The sequence below is a fragment of the Chroicocephalus ridibundus genome, chromosome 1 (assembly GCF_963924245.1).
Source record: "Chroicocephalus ridibundus chromosome 1, bChrRid1.1, whole genome shotgun sequence".
NCBI classification, from domain to species: Eukaryota; Metazoa; Chordata; class Aves; order Charadriiformes; family Laridae; genus Chroicocephalus; species Chroicocephalus ridibundus.
Genome location: NC_086284.1, coordinates 167,938,726 through 167,963,955, shown reverse-complemented (window position 1 = coordinate 167,963,955; position 25,230 = coordinate 167,938,726). Strand labels below are relative to the sequence as shown.

At 43.5% G+C, this 25,230-nt stretch overlaps 1 protein-coding gene across 1 annotated transcript in view; it reads left to right on the top strand.

Moving 5' to 3' along the window:
* Positions 1 to 11,291: 11,291 nt before the first annotated feature.
* Positions 11,292 to 25,230, top strand: part of UTP20 (UTP20 small subunit processome component) — a 66,141-nt gene continuing 52,202 nt past the window's right edge. The window contains exons 1-13 of the mRNA XM_063322698.1: positions 11,292 to 11,430; positions 12,067 to 12,147; positions 12,962 to 13,028; positions 13,226 to 13,358; positions 13,853 to 14,041; positions 15,536 to 15,617; positions 16,659 to 16,796; positions 17,185 to 17,340; positions 18,976 to 19,122; positions 19,638 to 19,772; positions 21,328 to 21,405; positions 22,142 to 22,320; positions 24,846 to 25,001. Of these exons, the coding sequence (XP_063178768.1) occupies positions 11,386 to 11,430; positions 12,067 to 12,147; positions 12,962 to 13,028; positions 13,226 to 13,358; positions 13,853 to 14,041; positions 15,536 to 15,617; positions 16,659 to 16,796; positions 17,185 to 17,340; positions 18,976 to 19,122; positions 19,638 to 19,772; positions 21,328 to 21,405; positions 22,142 to 22,320; positions 24,846 to 25,001 (1,586 nt within the window). The 5' untranslated portion in view covers positions 11,292 to 11,385. The remainder of the gene's footprint in view (positions 11,431 to 12,066; positions 12,148 to 12,961; positions 13,029 to 13,225; positions 13,359 to 13,852; positions 14,042 to 15,535; positions 15,618 to 16,658; positions 16,797 to 17,184; positions 17,341 to 18,975; positions 19,123 to 19,637; positions 19,773 to 21,327; positions 21,406 to 22,141; positions 22,321 to 24,845; positions 25,002 to 25,230) is intronic.

Genomic DNA, 25,230 nt, shown 5'->3' with positions numbered 1-25,230 from the left:
CCTGCTGCTTTTCATGTAGATGGGCCACAGCACTGGGAGATCAGTAGCATGGGTTTCCCTCTGTAGATAAGAGGCAAATATATCATGCCCTGCACTTGGAGACATGCTGCCTACCTCTCTGAATTAAGTTGTGGAAATACACTTTTAGGGGAAATACTCCTGCTTGGAGGCAAATGTGGGCACGGGCAAAAGCAACTGGAAGGGAGGTCGGAGAGCACTGGAGGCCCAGTGAACGCTGCCTGGCAGTGCTGCGAGACCCTTTGCAATGTGCCCTGGCAGCCTGAGAAGTCTCCAACTTCCAGTGATTCCTTGCTTGAGTGTGCCATTTCAGCCTGTGTGGAGTTCAGCTGTACCTACACCAGCTCAGCTGAGTTTGCAGATGAAGAGCAGTTCATGCTCAACAGTACTCCTCTGCAGGGCCAGGACTGGGTTCGGAAGTCTGACCTCCATTCTCTTCCGCTTACACAGGGATCAGTTTGGAAACCTTGCCAGAAAATAGCTGGCCATTGAGAAAAACAAACAAAAAAAACCCCAAACAAGCAAAGAAAACCGTTTCAAAACAGAATCTGCAAAAACTAATTTTTGGCCTTTTTTGTACTCAGTTTGGCCTTTTCAGGGAACAGGGTTATGATTTGTCATTTTGAAAAACTCTGTTTATTTTCATTTGGATGATTTGCTTAGGAAATTAGGGATGTGAGGTCATGCTCAGTGTGTATACATACATGCATGCATGTGGAAGGTGTTTGCCCTCCATCCAACAGCCATTGAACATGACCAAATTTACAGAGAGGTAGAAGACTCAGAGATATTAAGGCGCTACCGGTTTCATGAAAGTAGATGGGCAAAAAAGAGAGATCCCGTAAATGTTCGTGTTGAAAGGAAGACTGCAGCAGGAGCTGAACCTCTATTAGATAACAGTGAAACCATATGTGAGAAAAGGACCCAAAAAACACCCAAATGCAGGCAAAGCTTCTCATCTTCTGAAATGCACAAGCCGACCAACACTAAGACACTATGGGGATCCAGGTTCAATTTATTCCTCTGTTCATGGAGCTACCTGTTAAGTTTCCTTTTGGTCATTGTTATTATTAGGAATAATATATTAAAATTAATCATTGATTCCTGATTGGACAGTTCAATTTTTCTCAGTGCAATGCTTCAAGTGAAAATGGACTTCTTTTACTTCTGGAAGATTTTGATTCCAGCAAAATTAGTAAAACCGCAACTGCTTCCTGCACAGCATCACTTACCATCTTGAAAAGCCTGCTCGGATTTTGGTGTAATGGAAGTTCATTGCTGATGTTTTTTTATATTTCTGAAGATTAGTTAGTGTTTGGCTGCACTGTAATCTCTTCTGCTTGTTGTGCTTGTCCATACACTGATGTTTTGGATTGCTGGGCTTAGTACAGCTAATTACCTGACTGCCATCATCATTGACTTTGCTTCCCTTGGTTTAATGGTACTTTAGAGAGATCTTCCACAGTGTTATTTAGTGATGGTCTTAGCTGTCTGCTTAATTATTTTTTTGGTCAGTTCTTCTTCTGTTAATAGTGTTCGGACATGACAGAATGACCCTGCAAGGGTATTCAAAAGAGTAGTATCATCAATATTCCTTGTGAAATTTGGACTTCTTTAGAAAGAGTCATGTGGCACCTCTATTTTGAGCACTGGGATTTTCTTGTACATAGATGTCCTGCAATTGTCACCTCTTTATTTCCGAGAATATCACTAGAGTACATTTCCAAGCCTACTTTTAGAAACTTCTTTCCAGCTAGTTGGATTTGCAGTGCCCAAAGCACAGAATGGTACATTTAGAAGCCCCTCTTGCACAGACTCTGTGCTGTTTGTGGCTACTAGAAAGACTGTGATGCAATTTGCAAGTGCAAATGCCTAATCATGGGAAATTTTTCACGGTAACAACTTATTTGCTTGAAGTGCTTGTCCTCTTATGCTTATCTTGTTGGGGACAAACAGAGAGATGGAGTGACTTCCAGAGAAAGAGATCAATGGGGGGAAAAGAGTCAGAGAGAGGCATAAAAATCACAGGAATAAACCACATTTCTGTTGATGTTTTGAATGAAACCTTCTTGGTTGTTTGTTTTTTTCTATTTTTACATTCCACAGAAATTTTCACTAATGCAATTTGCAAGCCAAATGATGTAAAAGTGAACGCTTAATGGTCTTGATAAGGAAACTTCAGATTGTGTAACCCCCTAATACCAACACACCTTGTAAAATCAATAGTCAGTGTCTCAGGATTAAAGGAAGTACTTATGCTAGCCTTGAATACTGAGCATTTAAATCAGAATGATTAGGACCCCATAATGTATTTGCTGGAGAATTCTGATCCTTCATTTAAAAGAACAAATTTCATAATTTATTTATGGACTGTCCACGCAGTCAGATGTGGCATGCACAATTACTTGCTCAAGAGGACAATTAGCATGGGAATAAAATTGTGGTACAGATTTTACTTCTTTAACTCAAAAGGATAAATAAGTTACATGCTTGAACTTTATTCTCATGGCTTTGGGATCTTTTGTTTATTTAAGGTGTTCAATTTTGCATCAAAAATTACAATTCAACTAGTTTGCTCACTTGCAGTTAATGTATGAGAAAGGGCTGTCAAATGTTCACCAGAATGATCAACAAAAAATTGATTTTTTTTCTCAGCAAATCTTTTCTGGATTTCCTAATTTTATATCTGTTGTTTTCCCTTTTCCCACTACCTGCTATCCAAACAATCTCTGTTCACATGTTCCAGTTGGTGCTGTTTTGAGATGTGTTTGCTTTAGGTGTACAGTGTAGGTACTTTGGTTATGCAGCTTGGCTCCCTACGTTTCCTCTCTAACTGAGGGAGGGAGACAGGCTCTTCAGAAAGAAACTTTGCTGCTTTGATATGCTCCCTGGAGGAACCTGTCTTTTTCCATTATCTGCAGAGGAAGCCTCTGGAAATAAGCCTGATCACTTTGGCACTTAAAAATACTGTGAAAAAATGTTCCCTGCCACTGCCCCAGTGCCCTAAGTAGCTCTTCTTTTTGATTATTTTGATTTATTCTTCCATTCATACTCTGGAGCGTCTATCACCAGTTCTGACATCTCCCTTGTTATCTGCCTCCCATCCTTCTTTGTAATTCCTACTGCTAAATCTCTTGTGACCCCTCACTCCTTTCATCCCTCCATCTCCTTGTATTAAGAAATGTTCTTTTTCTTCTCCCTCCCACATTTCTTCAGCCTGAAACCCTTCTTTTTTTGACCCTCAGTCCCAAGAGGCATTTCCCCCAAAATTGCTGTTTGCTATTCAGTTAATTTTTCCATTTTTTGAGTGCCTCTATGAGCTGACTGCCTTGCCTCTCATTTAAATTCCTTTTTGATCCTCTCCAGTCCTTCTTCTGCATGCTGCCAAGGCTGGCCGCACTGGAGATCACACAGATGCATACACTGCTTGGAAATGTTTGAAGGCAGTTATGCATATTTGCATCAACTCTATATGTTTAACTGGTTTGCTTGTCAGGCATCTTCAAAGCGACATTCACCACCAAAGGGAGATAAGAAAGGAGGTTTTCCCTCAGGTCCAACTGTCTGCAGCTTGGTTTGGTTTGTTTCTTCTGTTTTCCTCTATAACATGAGACTCATTGCACCTATTTCTGATATTATCTATACATTTCAAATAGCAAATCCCTGTTTCATCAGAGGGTGGAAACACTTCCAGCATCCTTGGTCTCTCCCAGTAGCTGTTGGGACACACAGTAGTTTTTGTGGCCTCTTGGACTGCAGTCTGATGGCTGTTGCAGGATGCTGGGGTGTGGCAGGTGATCCGTGGTGGGTGGGGGACAGTGAGGATGCGTTATGTGGATTTTCATGACGAAACTCCATGGGAGGGGGACTTCACCAAACCAGGCACACTGGGACTCTTAAAGTTAACGTCTATGTTATTGTAGTGTATTGGTATCCAGTGTTAGCATGCATTCAAATAGGCTGTTGAGGGGGTTTTGGTGAAAAAGTGGATTGTGAGCTAAGGCAAAGGGGAAGGAATAAGAACTTTAACATACATTGCTGACAATGCAAAAAAGAATGGTGCAGATCCAATATCATAAAGCCCCCCCAGCTTCCGCAGGGTCAGGTTAATACCTATGATGGAAATGCCATGTGATAGTGTTAGCAATTTGCAAACTCAGTGAATGCCATGATGCACAAGGAAGCACAGAGGTAGAAATGGCAGTAGAAGAGAAGCGCGTTGGCTGCAACCAGTTTTAAGGGAATTCCTCTCTTGGCCCAGCAGATGCTCTGTATCTGTACACTACCATTAGCTGATGAGGGAGCTCATTTCATCTCACTTCCAAACAGGCACTGGTGGAGCACTCATCTATGTGGCACCCTGTAAGTACTCATCTTCTTCCACTGGCTATGAACACCAGGTCAAATATGGCCCTCTGTGCAGCAGGTGTCTATAGCCAGAGAGGTGAACTGCACCCTTGTGGTAAGAGCCTGCCCAGTACAATCAACAAGGACTTTACCTGCTTCAGTGTCTTATTTTTTCTCCTCCCTTGGAGGTTGATGCTCATTTCTGCCTTCTCTGTTTCTGAAGTGTCAGTCTCCACCTGGATATCTTTTGCATAGGGATCTGCTATTTCGGTACATTTGTTGTATCACTTGTTTTAATGGCTCCTATTATGAACATAATTTCTACCCACAGGTCAGTATTAGAAGCAGCAGCAGCAGGGTCCAAAAGCTTATTTAAGTTTTGTGGAAAGAAAGGATAGCCCTGTCAGATCATTGATAAAATTTTGCAGCTCTTCCTCTTGGAATTGTTTTCCAAGCAAAGTGCAGTTGTATCTCCTCGTAAGGCTTTATCACAGCCAGGGACTCATTGACTAGCAGAAACTTGGAGTGCTAGGAGTTAAGAACACATATCTGAGGCATCCCTAAAAGTCCTCTTGCAGTATGACTTCTTCAGGTAACACAGAATTTTGTAAACAAACCAAAGAATCTAGTCATGGGGATTTTTTTTTTCTGGTTTATGTAGACCAATGCTGGAACTTCCTCATGAACATCTATGGTTTAGCAGCCAATACCAACAGCCGATGACAGAGTGTAAGTGGTAAGAAGGGCTGCTTTGTCTCTTGATGTTGTATAAGCTCTTCCAAGCTACCCACAAATATTTCCTCAAGCAGTACACACCAAAATTAGACTGCTTCGTAACAGTCTCAGCTTAAGGATGTGTATCAGTTTAAATGGTTTTTCCTTAAAGCGCTCTGCAGAGCTGAAATTATTAGACATCTTATTGACAGTTTCAGCTTTTGTACACTATGTCTCTTGGACCTATGAGGCCAGGAATGGTTAACAGAGCTACCGTCTCTATTGGAACCTGAGAGCAAAGTTGGAGCTGCATGAACATTAGGACAACTCAAGCTTCAAATAAGAAAAAAAAAATATGCTTATTAATTAGCCAAAACCTCAAATCTAGGTACCTAAATTTTGGATCTATCTTGTATGAATGAGATGGATGCAGAGATATGAAAAGTAGTTTCAATTGCTTTATATGTTACCTTCTATTCAATGGCAGGAACATCCCATTCCTTTCAGTAACAAAATGCTGAGCCTGGCCTTATGTACCCCTGAATGTCATGCACAACTGACTTCGCAAGTTTGAAGGCAGAAACTATTTGAGAAAGGAAATATCCTTGACCCCATCTTTCCATGATTTCATGTTTTCTACTCACAAATAGCTTCTCAGCATCACTGTGAGAAATTGCTGTCTTGGGTTATTGATTTAGTATTTTCTCAGTGTCCCTTTACAGATAAAGGGACCAATAAAGACAGAGCAAGAGAGGACAAAAAAGAGAAAGAAAATTGTATATGAGAGGTGGCAATGATTTTGAGGGAAGCATTTCCTTGTGTGCACCTGTTTCTAAGAGATTTTTACCATTTTCCATCTTGCCTTTTTTGGAAGGTTTAACTTTACCTTAAAATTTACTGTTGTGATCCCTTAGCCCCAATTTGTCATCTTACACTGTCATTTCAAGCTTCCAAACAAACAAGAGGGATTGGGGGTGGGGTGGAAGGAGAGATTTGTGAGCATAGCTTCAGATTCACTGCTAAAGGCTTTATGCTTTGTTCCTGGACATGCCAAACAGCCGGGTTTCGGGACAGTTGTCAGAAATCTGAGTTAGACTATCATCAGATGTTTAATAGACTCGGACAGCTGACAGGCAGCCTGAAATCCAGATGGTCTCTCTCAAATCCAGATGCCCCTCGTCTTAGTGATGAGGGCAAAATGCAGGAGAGAATCCACATCCCTTTTTGGGGACAAGACTCCATCCTCCCCGTTCATTTGCCTTTCCACGCCCCCTGCATCCTCTGCAGGTCCTCCTCCTGCTGCGTCCGCTGCTGTTGCTTTCAACAAGGCTGAAGCCAGTTCTGCTGCTGCCGCTGCTGTGGCAGAGAAATGGGATGAAGAACAGCAGCAGTGGTCACCACTGCAATCCCTTCGTGTCTCAGGGACATCTCTATAAATGCTGTCTGTGCAGAAATCAGACCCTTTTTGTTTTCAACATAAACTCTAAAACTTTCTTCTCTACCTCAAGTTAGGTTGGTGGTTGGACTAGATGATCTGAAAGGTCCCTTCCAACCTCGGCAATCCTATGATTCTACGAAAAACAAGGTGTGGCTTCCTACGGGCAGAAACGTTGGAATAGTACTAGTTGGCACGAACCAAAATTGTGCCAGGAGTTGTGTTGATGATTAATTGGTGTGGATGATCCCTGTGCTCTGGCGCTACTTCGTTTATTTTAGAGATGGAGCAAGTACAGCCCACCTGTTCCAGCTCTGCAGCAGGACCCTGACTTGCAATAGAGCCACCAGCCTACTGTCTCAATGGGCTGAATCAGGTTGCCAGTGTCTCTTTTTGTGAGGGAAGTCCCCAGGTTCAGGATATTTCACGCATGAACGCTCACACCCCCACACCCCCACCCAAATAGCTGCAGAAATCTAGGATCTATATTCCAGCTCCTTGTCCTAACCCCGCTCTGATCTGCAAACCTAAAGGTAGGTGAAATTATCCCCAGGACTCAGCTAGCATTGACCTGGAGTTGCATTATTTGCAGAATCTCTGTGCTTCAGGCGTATTAGCAAAAATGTGGCCAAACAGTTCCAGCAGTTTGCAGAACAGGATTCCAGTATCTTGTCTGCTTTGTTTTTGAAAATGCAAGTGCTCTTGACAACAGCCTACATAATCTTGTGGGGTTTTCTCCTGCAAGGCAAGGCAAAATGCCAGCTAGAAGCTGAGGAGGAAACTGGCAGTGAAAAGATGTCATTGTGTTTCAAAGGGCTTTTCTTACTTTCCAGAAAAAATAATAATAATAAAAAAAACCCTGCTTGTTTCAGTTGAAAGACTACACCAAAGACATCATGGACTTGTATAACCTGCCTTCAAACTCATGCCAGCTTCCCCCTCAATGAGGATTTCAGAGAGCTCCTGTGATGTAGCGGTGTTCCAGACGTGGGCACCCAGCCCGTACACCTCAGGTTGTTCTGTGCAGTGACTGGAGACAGGCAACGACTTCTGAGTTCACAACCAAGGCAGGTAACTTTCACCACTTCAAGAGTCCAGTTACTTATTTAGTGTCTTTAATATTGATTGAGTAACCTACCTTTGGGCATCCACGCTTAGAAATTGTTTGGCTAAATTCACAGGTGTTTCTGTTAATCCATTTGCCTGCTATATTTAATTTTGAAAAGCAAGATCTTCTCACAACGAAATACCCTATGCAAACTCCTTTCCTGGCACACCTCTGACATGTCCATATGAATATAGTAGAAAAATGAAAGTTTGATCCTATACCTGTGCAACTATGCAATCTACAATATCCTGAGGTTAAAAATAGGCTGTCCTAGGGGCTCATTGGCTTGTAACAGATACCATGTCCTTTAGCATAGGTCTCAGGAGTATGCATTGTGCTTGTGATTAATACACATAAAAATATGATGGAAGTAGGGTAACTCTACAATAATTTGAATACTGCATATTTATGTAGTTATTGAGCCATGTCATGGGGGGCAATCACAGGGTCAGTTGCAGATCTGCACATATAATGGGGTCATCTAGACTCTCTGAGTCTAGATCTCTATTCTCACACAGATGTTTCAAATACAAGAATGTGCCCAGATCGGCAGTGAATATAAAAGGAGCCTAAAGTGACTGCTCAGAGGCAGACATGTGCATTGTAAACATTGCAGGTTGTGTGAGATGAATTCTGCCCTGTGAGACCATCCTGGATTAAATATTGAGGTATTTTACCCAAATTACTATTATTAGCTAAACTGACAGTACTTATAAAAAAAAAAAACACAACAAAAACAAAACAACCCACAAAAACCCCCAAACAAACAAAAAAAACCCCACCAACCAAAACCAAACCAACTAAAAAAAAAAAAAACAACTGGAAAGTGCAACACTGACTCAAGGTAAGACACATTTCTAGAGGACAAACCTGCTTTGCTTCTACATAGAGTGGCTCGAGCTCTTGCTGAGTCCAACAAATAGATTTTGGACAACAGAACTAAAAAGCCAAGAAATGGAGAAAACACCGGAATCTTAGACTTGCCCCAGAAGTGCTGATGGACTACCGTCAGGGACTGGTGGTTTTAGCCCAACAGCGAATGTTTGAAGAAGTCCGATCTGCATAGGTGATTTACTACTTTGGTAGACATGCATGTTTTACAATGCTTTCTCCTACGTGCCTCTACAGATATTACTACCAATAAGCCATCACTCTTCAGAAAGCTGTCTGCTTGCTGTTAGCATGGATTTATGAAGACTTGCTGACAGTTGGGCCCACCAGATAATCACAGGGTGTTGGAGCTGGGGCCTGCCCAGAGGTGGGAGAGCCACATCTCTCCCTGGAAAAGTAAAAAAAAAAAAGGCCTGAGGTATTGCAGTTAGAGAGGAGTATACGTAGAAAGGATATTGTTAACATTGCTGTAACTCATACAGAAGTGGGGAAGCAACCTTCTGGGTCACTGAACCTTCCCAGCTGAAGTGCTAGACTGCTGTCATGGCCATACAGGTATCGATACCTGAGTTACTACCCTAAGGCTCACACAGATATATCTCCAAGTGCTGTATTCAGTGCTGGCTGAAATGCAGTCCATCAGTAGTTCTTGTGGGCTGAAGCTCTCGTGAACATCAGCAGCTGCAGGTCTAGCCTGTCTCATTTCTTCTGAGATGTTGCCAGTTTACAAACATAAAGAAGCATGTGTATCCTTTTAAAAAGTTCCTCTAAGGTCTTTTTATTTTTGCTGGTGGCTTCTCTTCTGCAACTGGCAGAACACACCTGAGCTCTTCTCCCTGTTGCTTTCCATGAATGTTAGATTTCACTCATTCCCTTCGATGATTTTGGAGTGTGTGCATCCCAGGAAGTTCCACAACTCTACAAGATGCTATTCATAATGGAAAAAAGGATCTTGTGGACTGTTTTTCACAAGTTCACAAAATGTAGGAGACGTATTAGGTGAATTTACTAACCACATCTGGAGAGGTGTTTGTGCTCTTGAACAGTTGCATATTGGTGCCAAAGCTCTTTTGTGGCTCTAGACCTCTCCACATGCTTTTAGCTGCACTTTCTTATGGAGATATTTGGGCTTGAAAACACTTAAGCCAAACTTTTTGAACTCAAGTGCCTAAATTAGTCATTCTCTTCCCACTTAAGGCAAATGCCAGAAGTCCTTTCTATTCCAGCAGCAGAAGAGCAAGCTTTAAAGCTAACAGCTGCCACCGTAGTCCTCTGACTTCACAGGCACTGGATCGAGCAGGCTTCCCTGCCTGTCCAGATGCTATCATGCTAATGGCTTGTTGCCTGCCTGTGGGCACCTTTTCTGTGTGCACCTGGCGGTGTCTAACCAGTTCGGTCTGTTCAAAGTTGTGGGTCCCTACGTGCTCCTAATAGTGAACTTCAGCCATGCTCAAATACAACCCTGTGTCTTGCTGTCTGAATAACCTGCAAGCCTGGTTTCCGAGAGTGGCCTTGAGCTGCCTGTAATGGGCAGGACAGGCAGCCTAGGGAGGGACAAACTTCCAAGCCTTGTAAGCTGCAACCCAAAATGGTACGTGGTTCTGGGTTGCTCATACTGTACCTACCAAAGCCAAAGCTTCATCCAGCTTCTATTCACCTCCCATCGCCCCAGCGCATGTTCTCTGCCTCCTGCAATTGTCCCCACAGGCAGAAGCTCCCACAGGCCCTGGTACTGCAGTGAGCGCAGCAGTGAGCAACAAGCAGTCTGTAATCATAGAATCATAGAGTGGTTTGGGTTGGAAGGGATCATAGAATCATAGGTGATTCCACTATCCACTATCCACCTTCCACTAGACCAGGTTGCTCAAAGCCCCATCCAGCCTGGCCTTGAACACTTCCAGGGACGGGGCATCCACAACTTCCCTGGGCAACCTGTTCCAGTGTCTCACCACCTTCACAGTAAAGAATTTCTTCCTAATATCTAATTTAAATCCACCCTATTTCAGTTTAAACCATTACCCCTACATTCCCTGATAAAGACTCGCTCCCCAACTCTCCTGTAGGCCCCCTTCAGGCACTGGAAGGCCGCTATAAGGTCTTCCTGGAGCCTTCTCTTCTCCAGGCTGAACAACCCCAACTCTCTCAGCCTGTCTTCATAGGAGAGGTGCTCCAGCCCTCTGATCATCTTCATGGCCCTCCTCTGGACCTGCTCCAACAGGTCCATGTCCTTCTTACGCTGGGGGCCCCAGAGCTGGACACAATACTCCAGGTGGGGTCTCACCGGAGTGTAGTACAGGGGCAGAATTAGCTCCCTCCCGCCTCCTGGCCACGCTTCTTCTAATACTAACCCTATTAGTATATCTCACTTAATACTAATCATTTGCTCTCGTGTGAGGATTGAGTTTGTGTGTACTTTGTCTGGGATGAGGTGGGGTTTCTCTGAGCTCTGGACAAAAGTCCGCACTAACACCGGGGCTGGGCAATGGCCATTTTGGGCCGAGCCACCAATGCCGCGCTGAGGGCTGCGCTCTCCCGCACAACCTTTTCTCCCCGGCACCGGCTTCTTTTCCTCGGGCCCCGCTCGGGCCTCCCTCCGCTACCGGGAGGTGATCTGCTCTGCCCAGCATCCCCCATGTAAGACGGCGGCAGACGTCCCTGCCTCCCTCCCTTCTCCAGGCTCTGCCTCTGCCTCCGCCTCCCGCTCTGCCCGGCCCCCGCCGCCCGCCCCTTCCGCCGGCGGGCCCGCCTCCTCCTCCTCCTCCTCCTCCCGGCAGCCCGTGGTCGGCATGGCGGCGCCCGGCGCTTAGGCCCACACGTGTGGCAGTCGGTGTGGGGCCGAGCCGCGCCGGGGGGGCCCGGGCTGCCCGCCGCCATGAAGAACAAGTCCTCAGCCCACAAATCGGGGAACACGCACCGGGTGAGCGCCCGCCCCGGCTCTCCGACGCTGGTGGCCCGGGGAAGGGTCTTTAGGTTTTCGCCGTGGGATGTTCGTTTCATGGTGGTGCCCGGCTCCGGGAGGAGGCCCGAGGGCGGGTGGTGCGGCGGGGCAGCGGGAGCCGAGGCACCCCAGCCCCGGTCCGGCCTCTCTTCCCCCCGCTGCTCCCCCGGCTCTCCCTGGGCCGGGTCACCGTCCCTGACACGCCGCAGGCACGCCACGCTGTAGAAAACTGACACAATTTAATAAAAATAAAAAAAAAGCGATATCCAGCGCGGGTATTGACCAAGGCGTTGTTTCAGGAAAATCAAGAACCGGGCGGTTTGTTGAAATCCGGGTAGATTTCTCCGCATCTGTTTCAGCGTGTTGCGGAGAGGCGTGGGCTGCGAGCCTTGGTTGTGCAGAGCGAAGGGGGAGAGGGTCAGTCATGCTCGTGGGCATTTTAAGCATTTTTTGCCTTAAAATTGTAGTAGGATTGTTTGCAGATTGACGCGTGCTGTTTGGCAGCCCGTCTTCAGGAGGGGGGTTTCTGTTAGCAGTGGATGTGCAGCTGAGAGGGACCGAGAAGGGCTGTTCTCAGAATTGAGCAAGAAACACGTATGTGCTTTTGTTTTATAGTTTCTCACCTTTTCGGAGCGCTTAAGCAATGTTAACATCGATATTATTCATCGGATTGACAGAACTGGAAGCTACGCTGAGGTGAGAACAGCCATTGCTGTCATTTTCGGAAATCGCATCACAAGTAGATACACTCCATGAAAGATTCACTGAAGAAATTTATTCACGAGAAAACTGGAAAGAAGCACCTGGAAGAGTTACTTTTCCTGGTTCATGCTTTGTTCCCCTTTACTTTTTGACCTGCTTCACAGCATTGCCATACAGACTCTTTGACAGTGCCACCCTGATGGCTTCCATTCCATATGGCTGGTGGGCCTGTGGGTGTTTCTGAGTGTGGAAGATGCTGCTGTGTCAATCAGCAGGCCTAGGTTCGGACCTGCAAAGACTTACGGGTGCTGTGTAGTTGCCATACTCACAGCATTTGTACAAAGTGCGTGCATGTGTCTTTATAGATCGTAAAGAAGGGTCATCTATGTGTGTCCCATAGATCATCACTGTGAATATATCGCTTTGCAGGTTATTACCTCCTGGCCTGCTGGATTGTTTTTCTGAACTTCCCACTCAATAGCTGTGAGGATGCCAAAAGAAATCCCAAAGCGTTTGTGCAGGGTGGGCTGTGGCTCAGCATCTAAGGCCAGTCGACTGAGATCTAAAGAGCAATTACGTAAACAAATCCTGTCACCAGAAAATATTTTCAAATGTGTTTTGAATATAGAAAGAGAAGTCTTATTTTCAGGGGAATTCCATAGCCCCTTTTGAAGTGAAGTCATCAAGATTTCTTGAAATATTCTTAAAATATTTAAGGTACTTGATAGTTTTCTTCATTTGAACCTCTCATCTTTGCAGGCTACATTCACTAGGGTCGGTAGCTATTATTTTGTCTTTGTTTTGACAGGAGGTTGAAACCTACTTTTCTGAAGGACTACGGAAATGGAGGGAACTGAACCTCACTCAGCATTTTAGTATGTCACTTTTATTTATGCTTCCTGCTTTTGTTTGACTGTTAAAATATGTTTCTTCTGCATCCAGAGCCCAATGGGAGATTTTCTATTGACTGTTTTTTGGGTTGGGCTCTGGAGAGCTTATTATTCTTCAACATTCTACACGTCTACCAGGAACTGGACTAGTTTTCAGGGTTTCTCTTTTGTGTTTCAAACAGTGCAATTCTACAATGAAGTGGCCAACAAATGCCAGTCCTTCAACCAGCTGGTCTATTACCAGAATGCCATTGTGCAGAGCTTGAAGATACATTTGCAGGTCAAAGGCAGTCTTGCTTATCAACCCCTACTAGAGTAAGTATATGGTGACAAAATGTAGTCAGAAGTCTTGGCATTATTACAAGTAAGCATGAGTCCTGTTGTGAGTGTTCTTTTTCTTTATTGTACCCGAGGAAGATACAGCAATGCGATGCCCCAAGTGGTCGTATTTCCCTGATAGAGCTTTATGGTTCTAAGTCTTAAAAAAAAAAAAAAAAAAACCCAAAAACTATGACAAGGCAAGCAGATTAGCCTGAGTATTTACTGATTGTCAGACAGAATTTTAATGTGCTTTGTTTGATGTTCATCATTTATGTCTTCTTGTTTACTGTTACCTGCTTGATTTTTTCAAAATCATAAGATTCTTGCTATCCACAGCTGCCTAACAGGTAATATTTAAATAAAAGGGAGAAGTAAAGGTGATGCTTGTCTTTTTTCCAAAGAGACTGTGCTGGATTATGCAGTGTTTGACTGGATTTTTATTGGTTTGTTTTTGAAATGCACTAACTGATGTATTTTCTGAAACACAGTCTAGTGGTGCAGCTGGCTCGAGATCTTCAGGCTGATTTCTATCCTCACTTTCATGACTTTTTCCTGGCCACCACCAAGTTATTGGATACACAGGACACAGAGCTGCTGGAATGGGCTTTTACCTCCCTTTCCTACCTCTACAAATACTTGTGGAGATTGATGGTGAAGGATATACACAATATATACAGGTAAAAACAGTGTTTAATGTCTGTCTTGATCAGTAGTTATTAATTGCTATAGAAATGTAAATGCCACATGAATACCTGGCTTAATGCTTCAGTATACTTGTTAGCATCCTTTCCCTGCTTTCTGAGAGGCTCTGAACCTTGTTACCATACGCAGCTTCTTTGAGATCCTACTGACTTACACAGGCCGCTGTATTGGAGGGGGGATGTGGGTTGGGCTGCAGATTTGTGCCTTCAGTCCCCTTTTTTCCTGTGGGGATAGAAGAGGAAGCATCCACCTCAGCTGGGTAAACAAAGCTCAGAAAGACACTGGATGGTCAGAGTTGTCTTGGAAAGCTGTGACGAAGTCTAAATTCAACAAAGGTTTCTTGAGTATCTGTCGGGTACCTCAGTCATAGTTGTATCATTTTTGTCTTTCCCAGTTGTGGACGCCTAGACTTGCGACATTGAACGGATTCCTTTTAGTCTTTAATTGTTCCTTCCCTGGTATTTTCCCCTTTATGTTTCTTCCTTCTTCCTGTATGTTTAGTGAGAGAGCAGATGAGGTATGCACAGTTTTGTATGCTTTGAAACTCCTTGCTGCAGGATGCTGTGGATGTGGAAGGTTGGCATAGGTTCAAAGGGAAACTGGCCAAGTTGGAGGGAGTTACCAAATGCGCAGGAGCCACTTCTGGCTTGGGGAGTCCCTGAACTGCAGATGGTTGAAGACTGATTTTGTATGTACTTGCCCTGTTTTAAACCTTTCCCAGGCATCTGCTTCTGGCTGCTGCCGTAGACTGAATACTGGGCTGGGTGGACCTGTGGCCTGACCCAGTGTGACTGCTTGTTCAGTCTTACATTACCGTGGTGGCAGGGCTCTTCTTTTTGCCATAGCCAGTGGGTCCATGTTGGTTCCTCCTAATTTCAATTTGGAACAGATGGAGCAAATGGGGGGTTACAGGTTTCCTCCTCAACCCAGCAAAAGCTGTTGGACATATTGAAAAGACATCTGCTTGGCTGTGAATCCGAGGCACCACTTGCTCTGCACTGAACATACCTGCAACTGTTACTGATACTTGCCAGAGAATCCCAAATATTTATCACCCCTGTAAATTGTATCTTAGATACTTTCAAGTGCACAGGAGAGCCTGTTGGCTCAACTGAAGCACAAATCTGGCTTATCAAATCAATTTTGGTTTCGCTTACTGCTGCTGAGAATATATATTGAAAATCTCGGTGCTACAGTTGAATCTGTGTGGATCCAGAGATTTTAGAGGTATTTCTGAATGTGGCTTAATTTGCCTAGCATTGTCATTAGACCTTTGCAAAACTCTGTTCTTTATCCCGGGAGAGTGGGAAGGAATCAAGTTGAGGAGAAGGTACTTGCCCCCTCTAGGAGGACACATTCTTAGTGTTTGTAAGAAGTGGCAAGGTAAACTGAAAACATAAGTTTTAAAACCACTTGGTGTCAATTCTTGCATTGCCTTTAAGACAATGGATTATTTTGTGTCTTTGTAGCCTGTACAGCACCCTGCTGGCTCACCACAAACTTCACATCAGAAACTTTGCTGCTGAAAGTTTTGTCTTTCTAATGAGAAAGGTAAGTGAGGTGTTTGTACTTTGATGCTATCTCCATTCTGTGGTGGCTCTTGGATTCAATGTGTAATATTAGGTTTTCTGCAAAGAAGGGTTCACAAGGCATGAACTGGCATTCAGCATGCCCTGTGTTGTCATTTTTAGTGAGTGTTTTACTGAGGATGTCGTGTACTTCATATCAGCAGTCCCAAATAGAGGCCTTAGCACTCCCTGTTTTAAGTTAAGCCAAGTGTCTGTGGTTAGTTTATCTAAAATGACTAGAAATGGTAGGGTAATCTAGCAAAAGGGAGGCTTTTGTTTGTAAATGCATGTTTGCTCGCTGCCTTTTTCAGTAATACTTTAGGGCTTTTGTAGAACTGAAATTCTTGTGGCAACATTTTTGCAGTCCTGAAGATCAGGGTATATAATGTTCCCAGGCAGATCAGTCAAGATCAGACAGCAGCCTTTCATGGAGTAAGGAAAGGGAGTGGTAGTTGTTGGTTTTTATTTAGTCAAAATATACAAAAGCCAGGATTCCTAAGTTGAGAGTCCTTAATGAAGCACATTTGTTTGATTAGTTGTTTTCAGAAATTGCTGAACTTTAAGTCAAATCCTCAGAAATGGGGGGTTTTAAAATCTTGGGCCAGAAGTCCTCGCAGTATTCCCATGTGGTTATAGTTTTTGGATGACTGGATTCTGTGTTCAGCTGGTACGCTTCTCTTTCCACACCGGTGCAGCAACCTTTGTGTTTCAGTTGGGACCAGTTTAATGGTGCATTTATGCACATGTTTAACTCTAAAATCATAATAATCAAAACCACATATTTCAGCTGCAGTGACCTCAGTAGACCTGTGTACATCTTCGGGGAGGGGGCTGTAATGACTAAAGAGCTGAGTGTTTTTCTCCTTTCAGTTTCCTTGTGTGGTTGCAGAAATAATTAGTTTGAACTGTTAGGGGAAAGCAGGTCTAGGAGAATAATGTGGTGCTGTGGAGCCATTTAATTCCCTCTGTCCACCTGGCAGCTCTTAATAGAAGATAACTTTTTTTTTGTTCTTATGTTTTGTAGGTTTCTGATAAAAATGCAATCTTCAATTTAATGCTTCGTGACCTGGGGGAGCACCCTGAGAAGGTGGAAGGTGTAGGACAGCTATTTTTTGAGATGTGCAAGGGTGTTCGAAACATGTTCCACTCTTGTGCAGAAACGGTAAAGACAAGAAAAGATTGCTGGTTTAAATGTTACTGTAATGGAGCCTTAGGCACTGCTCAGTGAAATCGCTGAGTGTTGTCTTGTTCACCTTAGTGGATCCTTGGTGATAAACATGCTGTTCATTACTTAATAGGATCTGACAGCCACCTTCTAAGAATATTATTTGAGATAGGAAGGTTGGTTTTAGTAATTTCTATGCAATGTTCCTATATATTAAATTAGTATTGCTTGCTGGTATTTTGCCTCGTTGGTTTTTTACCTGTAGTCATTTTAGAAAGAATCGCAATCACTGGAATATTTTATCAGTATATTGCACTAACTAATTTTTGGATTGCTAGATGTATTTTCTAAGTATAACGACATGATGTGCTCTTTTCTTGTGCAGGCTTTGAAGTTAATTCTGTTAAAACTGGGGCCTATTACTGAAGAAGAAATTGAACTACCGTGGGTAACTGTAGGAGAAGCCTTTGAGCAGATGATCAGATCAGCTGTGCTCCATATCCATAAGGAGCATTTTGACATTGTCTTTAAGTGCCTGGAGGTACACTGATTTATTTATTTATTTATTTGTTCTATTCATGAGAGACTGAAAAAAGCTCTGTGCATTTACCATGAGAAGTGTTTGTGTCTTATTGGACCAGAATTTTTTTTTTTTTTGCTTTGGAAACTTTACAGTGTCATGAGCATGACACTTTTGCACCCTCTTTTGGAAGTTCAGAGTGACCCTGGTGGCTGTGCGGTGCTGTGAGTGAGAAGGGAGCTGCTGTGTGCGAGACTTGGAGCTCAGTCCACGTCTGGGCGAGGAGGTTTTGTAGGATCTGCTTTTGCAGAGACAGACATCACAGGCCCCTTGTTGGAGTGGGAGTGCTAGTACTGGGTTTATATTGCTGAACTAGGTATACTGGTCATTCTAAAACCGCTTAGTGACAGTAAAGGGGAAGCTTTTTGCCCTGCAGCTCTCTTTACAGCAAAGACATGGTCTGAACATGAAGACACAAGTTTAAGCCTCAAAGCCAAGTACTGAAAATCACAGTGTTTTCAGTCTGAGTGTTCCCATGTTGCTGATTGGGGGTTACACTCGGGTTTGAGGGAGCACGGCTGAGTGCTGTGCTGTGTTGAGTCAGGGTGATGTAGAATGATAAGCAAGAGCTTGGCAAGTGTTTTTTACTTACCTCATCAACATTCATATGTTTTTACTAGGAATTGGGATTTGCTAAGGAGGATCAAAACCTCTTGCACTTGACAGCTCTGTGAGTTGTGCTCCTCAGAGGGGTGAAATGGGAAACTGGAAGAAATGGTACATGTGAACTTTAGGGTAGTCCTTCCAGCATGGATAAATAGTCCTGTTTGTTCCTTCTTGAAACTGCCACCCCGTGACCGTCCATAGTTTCCCAGAAAATCACATCTGTTCCTTCTACCTCACCCAGTACGATAGCTGTTGCTGCCTAAGTGTCATTAGCTACAGGATGGTTTGCCACTGGATATTTTGTGTCCCTGGGGTCTGAGTCACTCAGCATCTGCACTTGTGGTGGTGAAATCTTGGAAATTGGTGATGAAATTCACTTTAATTTTAATAAGGCTTGGTTTTTTACCCTGGGAACCAGTGGGCGCTTGAGGGTATCTTGCTCAGAGGGAAATATTCACATAGTCTATGATAGCTCTCTAAATTGGGTTCAGTTTATAGGATCAAGGACGTGAATTTATATTCCCGGAACAGAAAGGGACAGTAACGGGAGTGATCCAGAGCAGCTCCATTACCTGTGTAATGTAGATGATATGAATAACCTCTCAAGATCCACATTAACATAATGATGCATGAAGTATAAAAGTACTTATGTTCTGATAATTCCAGTGGAAGCTCGGTGCTTCCATACTGTTGTGGGTCTGGAGCCAAGTATTTCTTTCTCTTCCTCTTTGCTATTTTGTATGTCACGTGTTGGCCTTTCTGGAGACCCTCACCTTGGGAGGTATTTGTGTTTCTGTCCAAAAAATTTGGGATGTGTGGTTTTATACAATGGGAATCACATAGTGTTTCTGCAAGGGTTAGTTTATTGAACATGAACAAGAGAGTCAACAGGAGTTTGTTGGGCAGATGAGATATTTCAAATAGCAGTAAGTGAAACAGGGTCTGGTCATTTTCTCTGAAACATTTCGCTTTCCTTTTTTTTTTAAACAGGAGTCGCTCTTAAACTTGCAGAGGAAAATAACTAAGGACAACTGCTGTATGGCTTCAGAGCAGATAGAAAGGATTCTGCAAGCATATCTGATCCTAGTGGGACATGCACATGGATCCAAAGTCTCACTGCCTGAAGATGTCTGTCAGGTAGGTCAGACCATCGCTTTGGTTGATGTGACAGAGAGGTATCAATTGAATACGGGAGAGGTGTGGTCAGCTGAAGCACTCGTACGCATTTCCGATGCATTAGCGGGCTTGGGATTTGAGTTGAGTGAACAGAGACATTTGTTGTGAGTATTGCTACCTCTCTGATCCCATGAGAATTTAACTCTGTACTGTAATGCCTGTGTAGCCCTCTTCTAAATGGGCAAGGGGAAAAGCAGACTGCTGACCGTGCTGAGCTGCGGTTCCTGCCACTGTGGAGGAGACCTGGACCCCCATATCAATGGCAGAGCAGTTCTACCAGATCCACATACGTTTGACCCTGTTGCGTTCAAATCTAGATTTAGTGCCTTCAAACTTTAACAGGACTGTTAGGATTCATTTCTGTGGGCTGAATCTTAGAACACCATGCCCTCTTGCTCCAGGGTCTGTCCAGATCATTCAGACCAGACAATCGCTATCTTCATAGGCAAACATCAGTTCTCTGTCTTTCATTGCAGATTTTAATAAAAATGTTGCAAACACCACATCTCTCATCATCTTGCTGCAAGACCCTGCTGAACGCCATTTCTGCATTGCTGTTGGCTGAGAATGTTTTCTTGCCTGATTCTTTGACCAAAGAAGCTATTGAGAAGGTAACAAAGACTGCTGCTTATAGCAGAATTCTCAGAATTCAAGTTCCCTAGAGCAGGCTGATTTCAGGACATTCCACTTCAGTCTAGGAAATAGACTTTAAGGTTCCCTTTAGCCTTTTTGCGTAGTTAAGGGAGAAGCTGCCCGATGCCTTTAAATAATGTCTGCTATGGTCTTGGGACTCCTTGAGTGGCTCACACAGACTGCTAGTATAGCAATGCCATCGTGGCAGACGTCTTTGCAGTGAAAACCACGTTCTGATTCAACCACCTACAGCCTCTGTAGAGAAAGGAGGGAGAACAGAGAAGGGACATGTTCTGCTGTAGGTTATAAAGCAGGTCAGTGAGCTGGACTTAGTGAAAAAAGTACATTTTTCACTAAGCTGCCAAACATTTAGTCAGCATGTATTAGCCTTGTGAACAAGGTTCAGGCAAGTGCAGTTTGATTTAGAAACTACAGGTGTAGGTGTATTTCAGTACTGCTATTGCTCCTGAAGCATTGACAGGATTAGCTGCATACATTCTTATCAAACGCAGTGTTGCAAAGATTAAAAGGAGATGCTACTATGGAGTCTAATTCTTCAGTTCTTGTGTTAGATTATAATTTTGCAGTTTATAGTGTGGACCATAGTTGGCTTTTATATTTTTTATTTATATATATTTTTATATGTTGTACATAGTACATACTTTTTTTTGTAAAGTTTTTTACTTTTATGTAAAGTTTTACATAGTATGTTTACATAGTATATAAAACATAGTATATTTACATACTGTGTATGTAAAAAAATATTTGAAAGATGTCATGTGATATACAGTGGGAAAATAAGGCTGTTGCAATTCTTTAAAAAAGATCAAATTTCATGGGGTCTTCAGTGTTGGCTTGTGTTAAAGTAAGGTTAGTTCTGTCAGTGTCATGAGTCCAGTTTTGCTCAGGAGACGTGGTCCTTCAAACGTTCGAGGATGTTTGTGGGGGCTTCTGTAAAACTGGACTAGGCTTGAGGCTGTCCTTTTCTGAAGGGTCTGGGGAAAGGAGATCTGGGTGTGTATGTCTATGTTGCACATCTCAGTGTTGAGGACCGCTGTTCTTGGATATCTCAAAGGACTGTTCCTATCCTGAGTCCTTTAGAAGCACAGAGGTTGTCTCTGCCCATGATGTGGTAAACTTTCTGCAACCTGCTACACTGGAAAAATGCTGAGTTGAAAGGTCTTTTGGGCCTAAGCTTTTTCCTACCAGTTAGTGTGTCTGTGCTGCAGTCTTAGAACTTTCGGCTTCTATTTTCCACATCACACTAAAGGAATACCTAAGCTGTCTTTGTACAGAGCCAGCTTGGATCCAGCAGAGTTTGTTAAAGGACTGTGTCAGCAGGGTTTGTTAAAAAGGGCTGTGCTTTTCTGTACCTGAATTGTCACTGGAAACAGCATTACTGTGTTCTGAACTAATAAGCCCTGCTAGCTGTGAACAGAGAGCCAGGCTGGGTGTCTCAAAAAACGTGAAAAAATGTGCCATGGATAATGGAGAGTTGACTACGAAATGTCTCTTGTTAATGTGTTCCTGCAGGTATTTGCAAGTGGATTTGAACGGCGCTTTCTTTTGGACTTCTCTGAAGCGATGTTCGCAATGAAGCAATTTGAGAGGGTAGGTGGACGCTTTAGTGCATTTTGTTTATTTTTGTTGCCAAAAGGAGCAACTGGGAAATCTGTAATATATTTACCTGCCTTGTATGCCAAAGCACTTTGTGTATTTACATGATGTTTATTTAAACTTCTGGCATGGTCTGGTAAGAACGAAAGAGGTTACTTAAGCCATTGTGTTGAAGCTTGCTAATGTTGCTCAGGGTTGGAGAAGGTGCCGGGTATCTATGGTCAAAAAAAGAAGCTTGTCTGTTAGGAATTAAAGGGGTGGGCTTGTTATGGATGGGATGAAAAGAAGGAGTTCTGGAGAAAGTAAGTGTGAATGATGATCTCCAGAGGTCCCTTCTAACCCTATGATTCTGTGAAGAGTAAGTGATGCCTGATAGGTCAGGCTGGAACTGGTGATATGGGAGGAATCAAGTTAGTTAGATGAAGTGGGAGGTGAAAGTGAAGTCGGGGATCTGGAATGTCCTAATGAGACTAGATTTGGGGAAAACTGAGTTTTTACATCAAATCACTGTCCCTGCTGGGGTAAGAGGATGTCCGTGTGCTGGTGACTTGGGACACCAGGACTGATAAGTCTGGTGGTTTGCTGGCTCATTTTTGAGTGTTTGGATTCCTCTGTGGGTGGTGGTGTGTGGTTGTTTGTTGTGGGTTTTTTTTGTGGATTTGATCACAGTTAGAGACTTGCCAATCCTTGACTTTATTCTTTCTTTTTTTTTTCTCCCCCCTCCCTTCAGCATTTTCTTCCGTGCTTTCTGGAGTACATTGAGCATTGCTTCTCTGGCACAGACGCTGTCACAAAGGATGAGGCAATGGCAATTCTGGCTAAACTCATTCTGGTGAAGGCAGAGCCTCCTACCATTGGTTCAATGGCATTTGAAAAGTATCCTCTCATTTTCACTGAATCACCCGTCAGGTGAGACTTCTCAAGTTTAGCAAACGCTAGACGTGTCTGCCTGGCCTGAAGGTAGTGCAGAGCTACATAAAAGTTGCCCCCCCAGTATTTGCTGGAGTTGCGTAAATGGCAACGTTGCTGGCAGATTTGCAAACCAAGTGATACGGTAGGATCCCATTGTTCTTTGAGATTATTTGAGAAGAGTTACTGCTCTGGAAAGGTTATCACTGATGTGAAAAGACTGGTAAGTAGGTTGCAGTAGGTGTGTGATGAGGATTTGTTACACCAAGATGCGTGCTGCACCCTTGGGCAGTTAATCTTTGTCCTGAGTGCTACAGTCCAGGTTGTCATCATTACTAACCTCCTGCCTGTGCCCCTTCTCTCTTCCCTGTATTACGCATACGTCTTGTCCAGGAGCTTTCTTGGCAGCAGTACTATAGTCTTACCATTGAGCACAGCTGGGTGCAAAAGGGCACGTAATTAATCCAGGTACAGCACTGTGCTGGCACAGCTTGACTGCTGCTAGTTGCAAAGCTAGCTTGGTTGCAATGAAGTGGTTGCTTTCCCCCTGGAGCCTTTTTGGAAAGATTTGGAGTAACCACTGTCAAGCGCAGAATGACCGTTGCTAATCTACTGATACCAATTGTTCTAATCACTCTAGCTCAGATAATTCAAAACTTTCACCAGCAGCGTGGTGACTTGTATTGCCTTTTGTGTAAGGTTTTATCTTTCCTAAAAACAATCCGCTCTGTGGGTTTTTCCTATTTTTATTTAATAGAGTGGAGGTATTAGGGTTTTAAGGAACAGAAGGTTGAGTCAAAAGAATTAAATTTGGTTTTCTTCCCTTGTTTTCTTTGCCTGTTGATCTTTCTGTATTTGCAGTGGTACAGAGTACATAGCTCAGAGAGCCTTGGTCCTACTTGGGAATTTTTGTGCTCCTGCAATGTCAGTGATAGAAATTAGGGCTGGGAGACATCTCAAGAATTGCATACCCCTTCTCCTACCTAGGATGGAATTAGCAAGTCCTGAACCGGTCCTGAAAGATGTCTGACCAAATTGTTATTAAATATTCCAATTCTGGAAATCCCAAGCTGCTCCTGGCAGTCTGTGCCGGTACTTTCCTGTCGTTATGGTTACAAAGGTGTTTGGGGTTTTTTGGTTGGGGTTTTTTTTCCCAGTCTGAAATGAACTAAACTTCCTTTAGTGCAGCTTACATCCATTGCAACTTATCTTATCTGCACCTGCTGGAGAGGGTGCAGCAGAGAGCTACCAAGATGATTAGGGGACTGGAACACCTCTCTTATGAAGAAAGGCTGAGGGATTTGGGTCTCTTCAGTCTGGAAAAACGACGGCTGAGGCGGGATCTTATCAACACTTATAAATACTTAAAGGGTGGGTGTCAGGAGGATGGGGCCAGGCTCTTTTCAGTGGTGCCCAGCAACAGGACAAGAGGTGACGGGCACAAACTTGAGCATAGGAAGTTCCACCTAAACATGAGGAGGAACTTCTTTATTTTGAGGGTGGCAGAGCACTGGAGCAGGCTGCCCAGAGAGGTGGTGGAGTCTCCATCTCTGGAGACATTCAAAACCCACCTGGACGCTTTCCTGTGCAGCCTGCTCTAGGTGACCCTGCTCTGGCAGGGGGGTTGGACTAGATGATCTCCAGAGGTCCCTTCCAACCCTATGATTCTATGATCTTATCTGCGGGGAACATAAAGAGCAGATTATTTCTTACTCCTTGCATCCAGCTTTTACAAATAACAGGCTTTGATCATCTGAAACACCTGAAATAGTCTTTCTCTGGACCAACAATCCTAATTCATAGAATCATAGGATAGTTAGGATTGGAAGGGACCTTTAAAGGTCATCTAGTCTAACCCCCTCTGCAATGAGCATTCACTGAGGTTATCTCATAAATTTTGTTTCTTAAACCTCTAATGATTCTTGATGAAGTCTTTTTGTTAGCTTCTGTATGTCGTGAAGGGTGGAGCCTATGCAGGCTTCTAGCTGTGGTCTTGCAAGCACTGGGTGGAATGGAAAGATTGCAGTCCATGGGGTGTGAAGTACCCCTGTTCATATGTTCCAGTATGGTGTCAACCCTTTCTGCCTGCAGATAGGCTTGTTGATTTGGGCTCAGCTTATGATTCCTTTTAAGTCCCCAAACTTTTACCTCACTGGTTGTTTTCTGTCATCCGTTAGTCCGTCTATGTCAGTGTGATCATGGTTTATTAAGAGTAATCACAGTGATGGCTCTCAGGTGCTCCTAGAGACCTTATGTCCTAATTGTGAAGGTGCCCAACTGAGAACTATTGTCTTTCCTTTTTGTTTGAAGTTGAAATAAACAACTGAAATTTCTTGAGGGCCGTGTTTTGTGCTCCTCAGCATGGCTAGATGATGCTTTATGCTGTGGAGGACATTAAAAAGAAAAGAATCCCTTGGGTTGTCCAAGTCCTTTTTGTTAGAAGTAACAAATATAATCATGGGAGGAAAAGGAACAATCTCTGATACAGAGCGGTGGGTTACTAAAAGGTTTGGGTTTATTTTTAGCTCTAATACAAGGCAACAAACCAACAAAAGACAAGGAGGAAAGGCAGAAGTACCAGTGTTGGAGCATGTGCTGTCTTTAATCCATTTACCAGAGAAGGAAGACATCACTGACCTTTCACAGCCTTGGGTTGCCTTGGTTGTACTGCCACATATTAGGTAAGTGATCTTCTAAAGTACTATTGTCATGTATTTCTGTGATACTGTCTAGTTCACTGTCTGTCAGAATTCATTTTACTTAAGGGAAGGACAATAATTAATAACCCTAGTTTGGGGAAACTGGGGTTAGAAGGTGAAAAAAAATGCTGTGTGGAAATATGTTAAGTCAATACTAAAGTCAGGAATAGAATATCAGTTTCTTGATTGCCTACTTGACATGTTTCAGTTT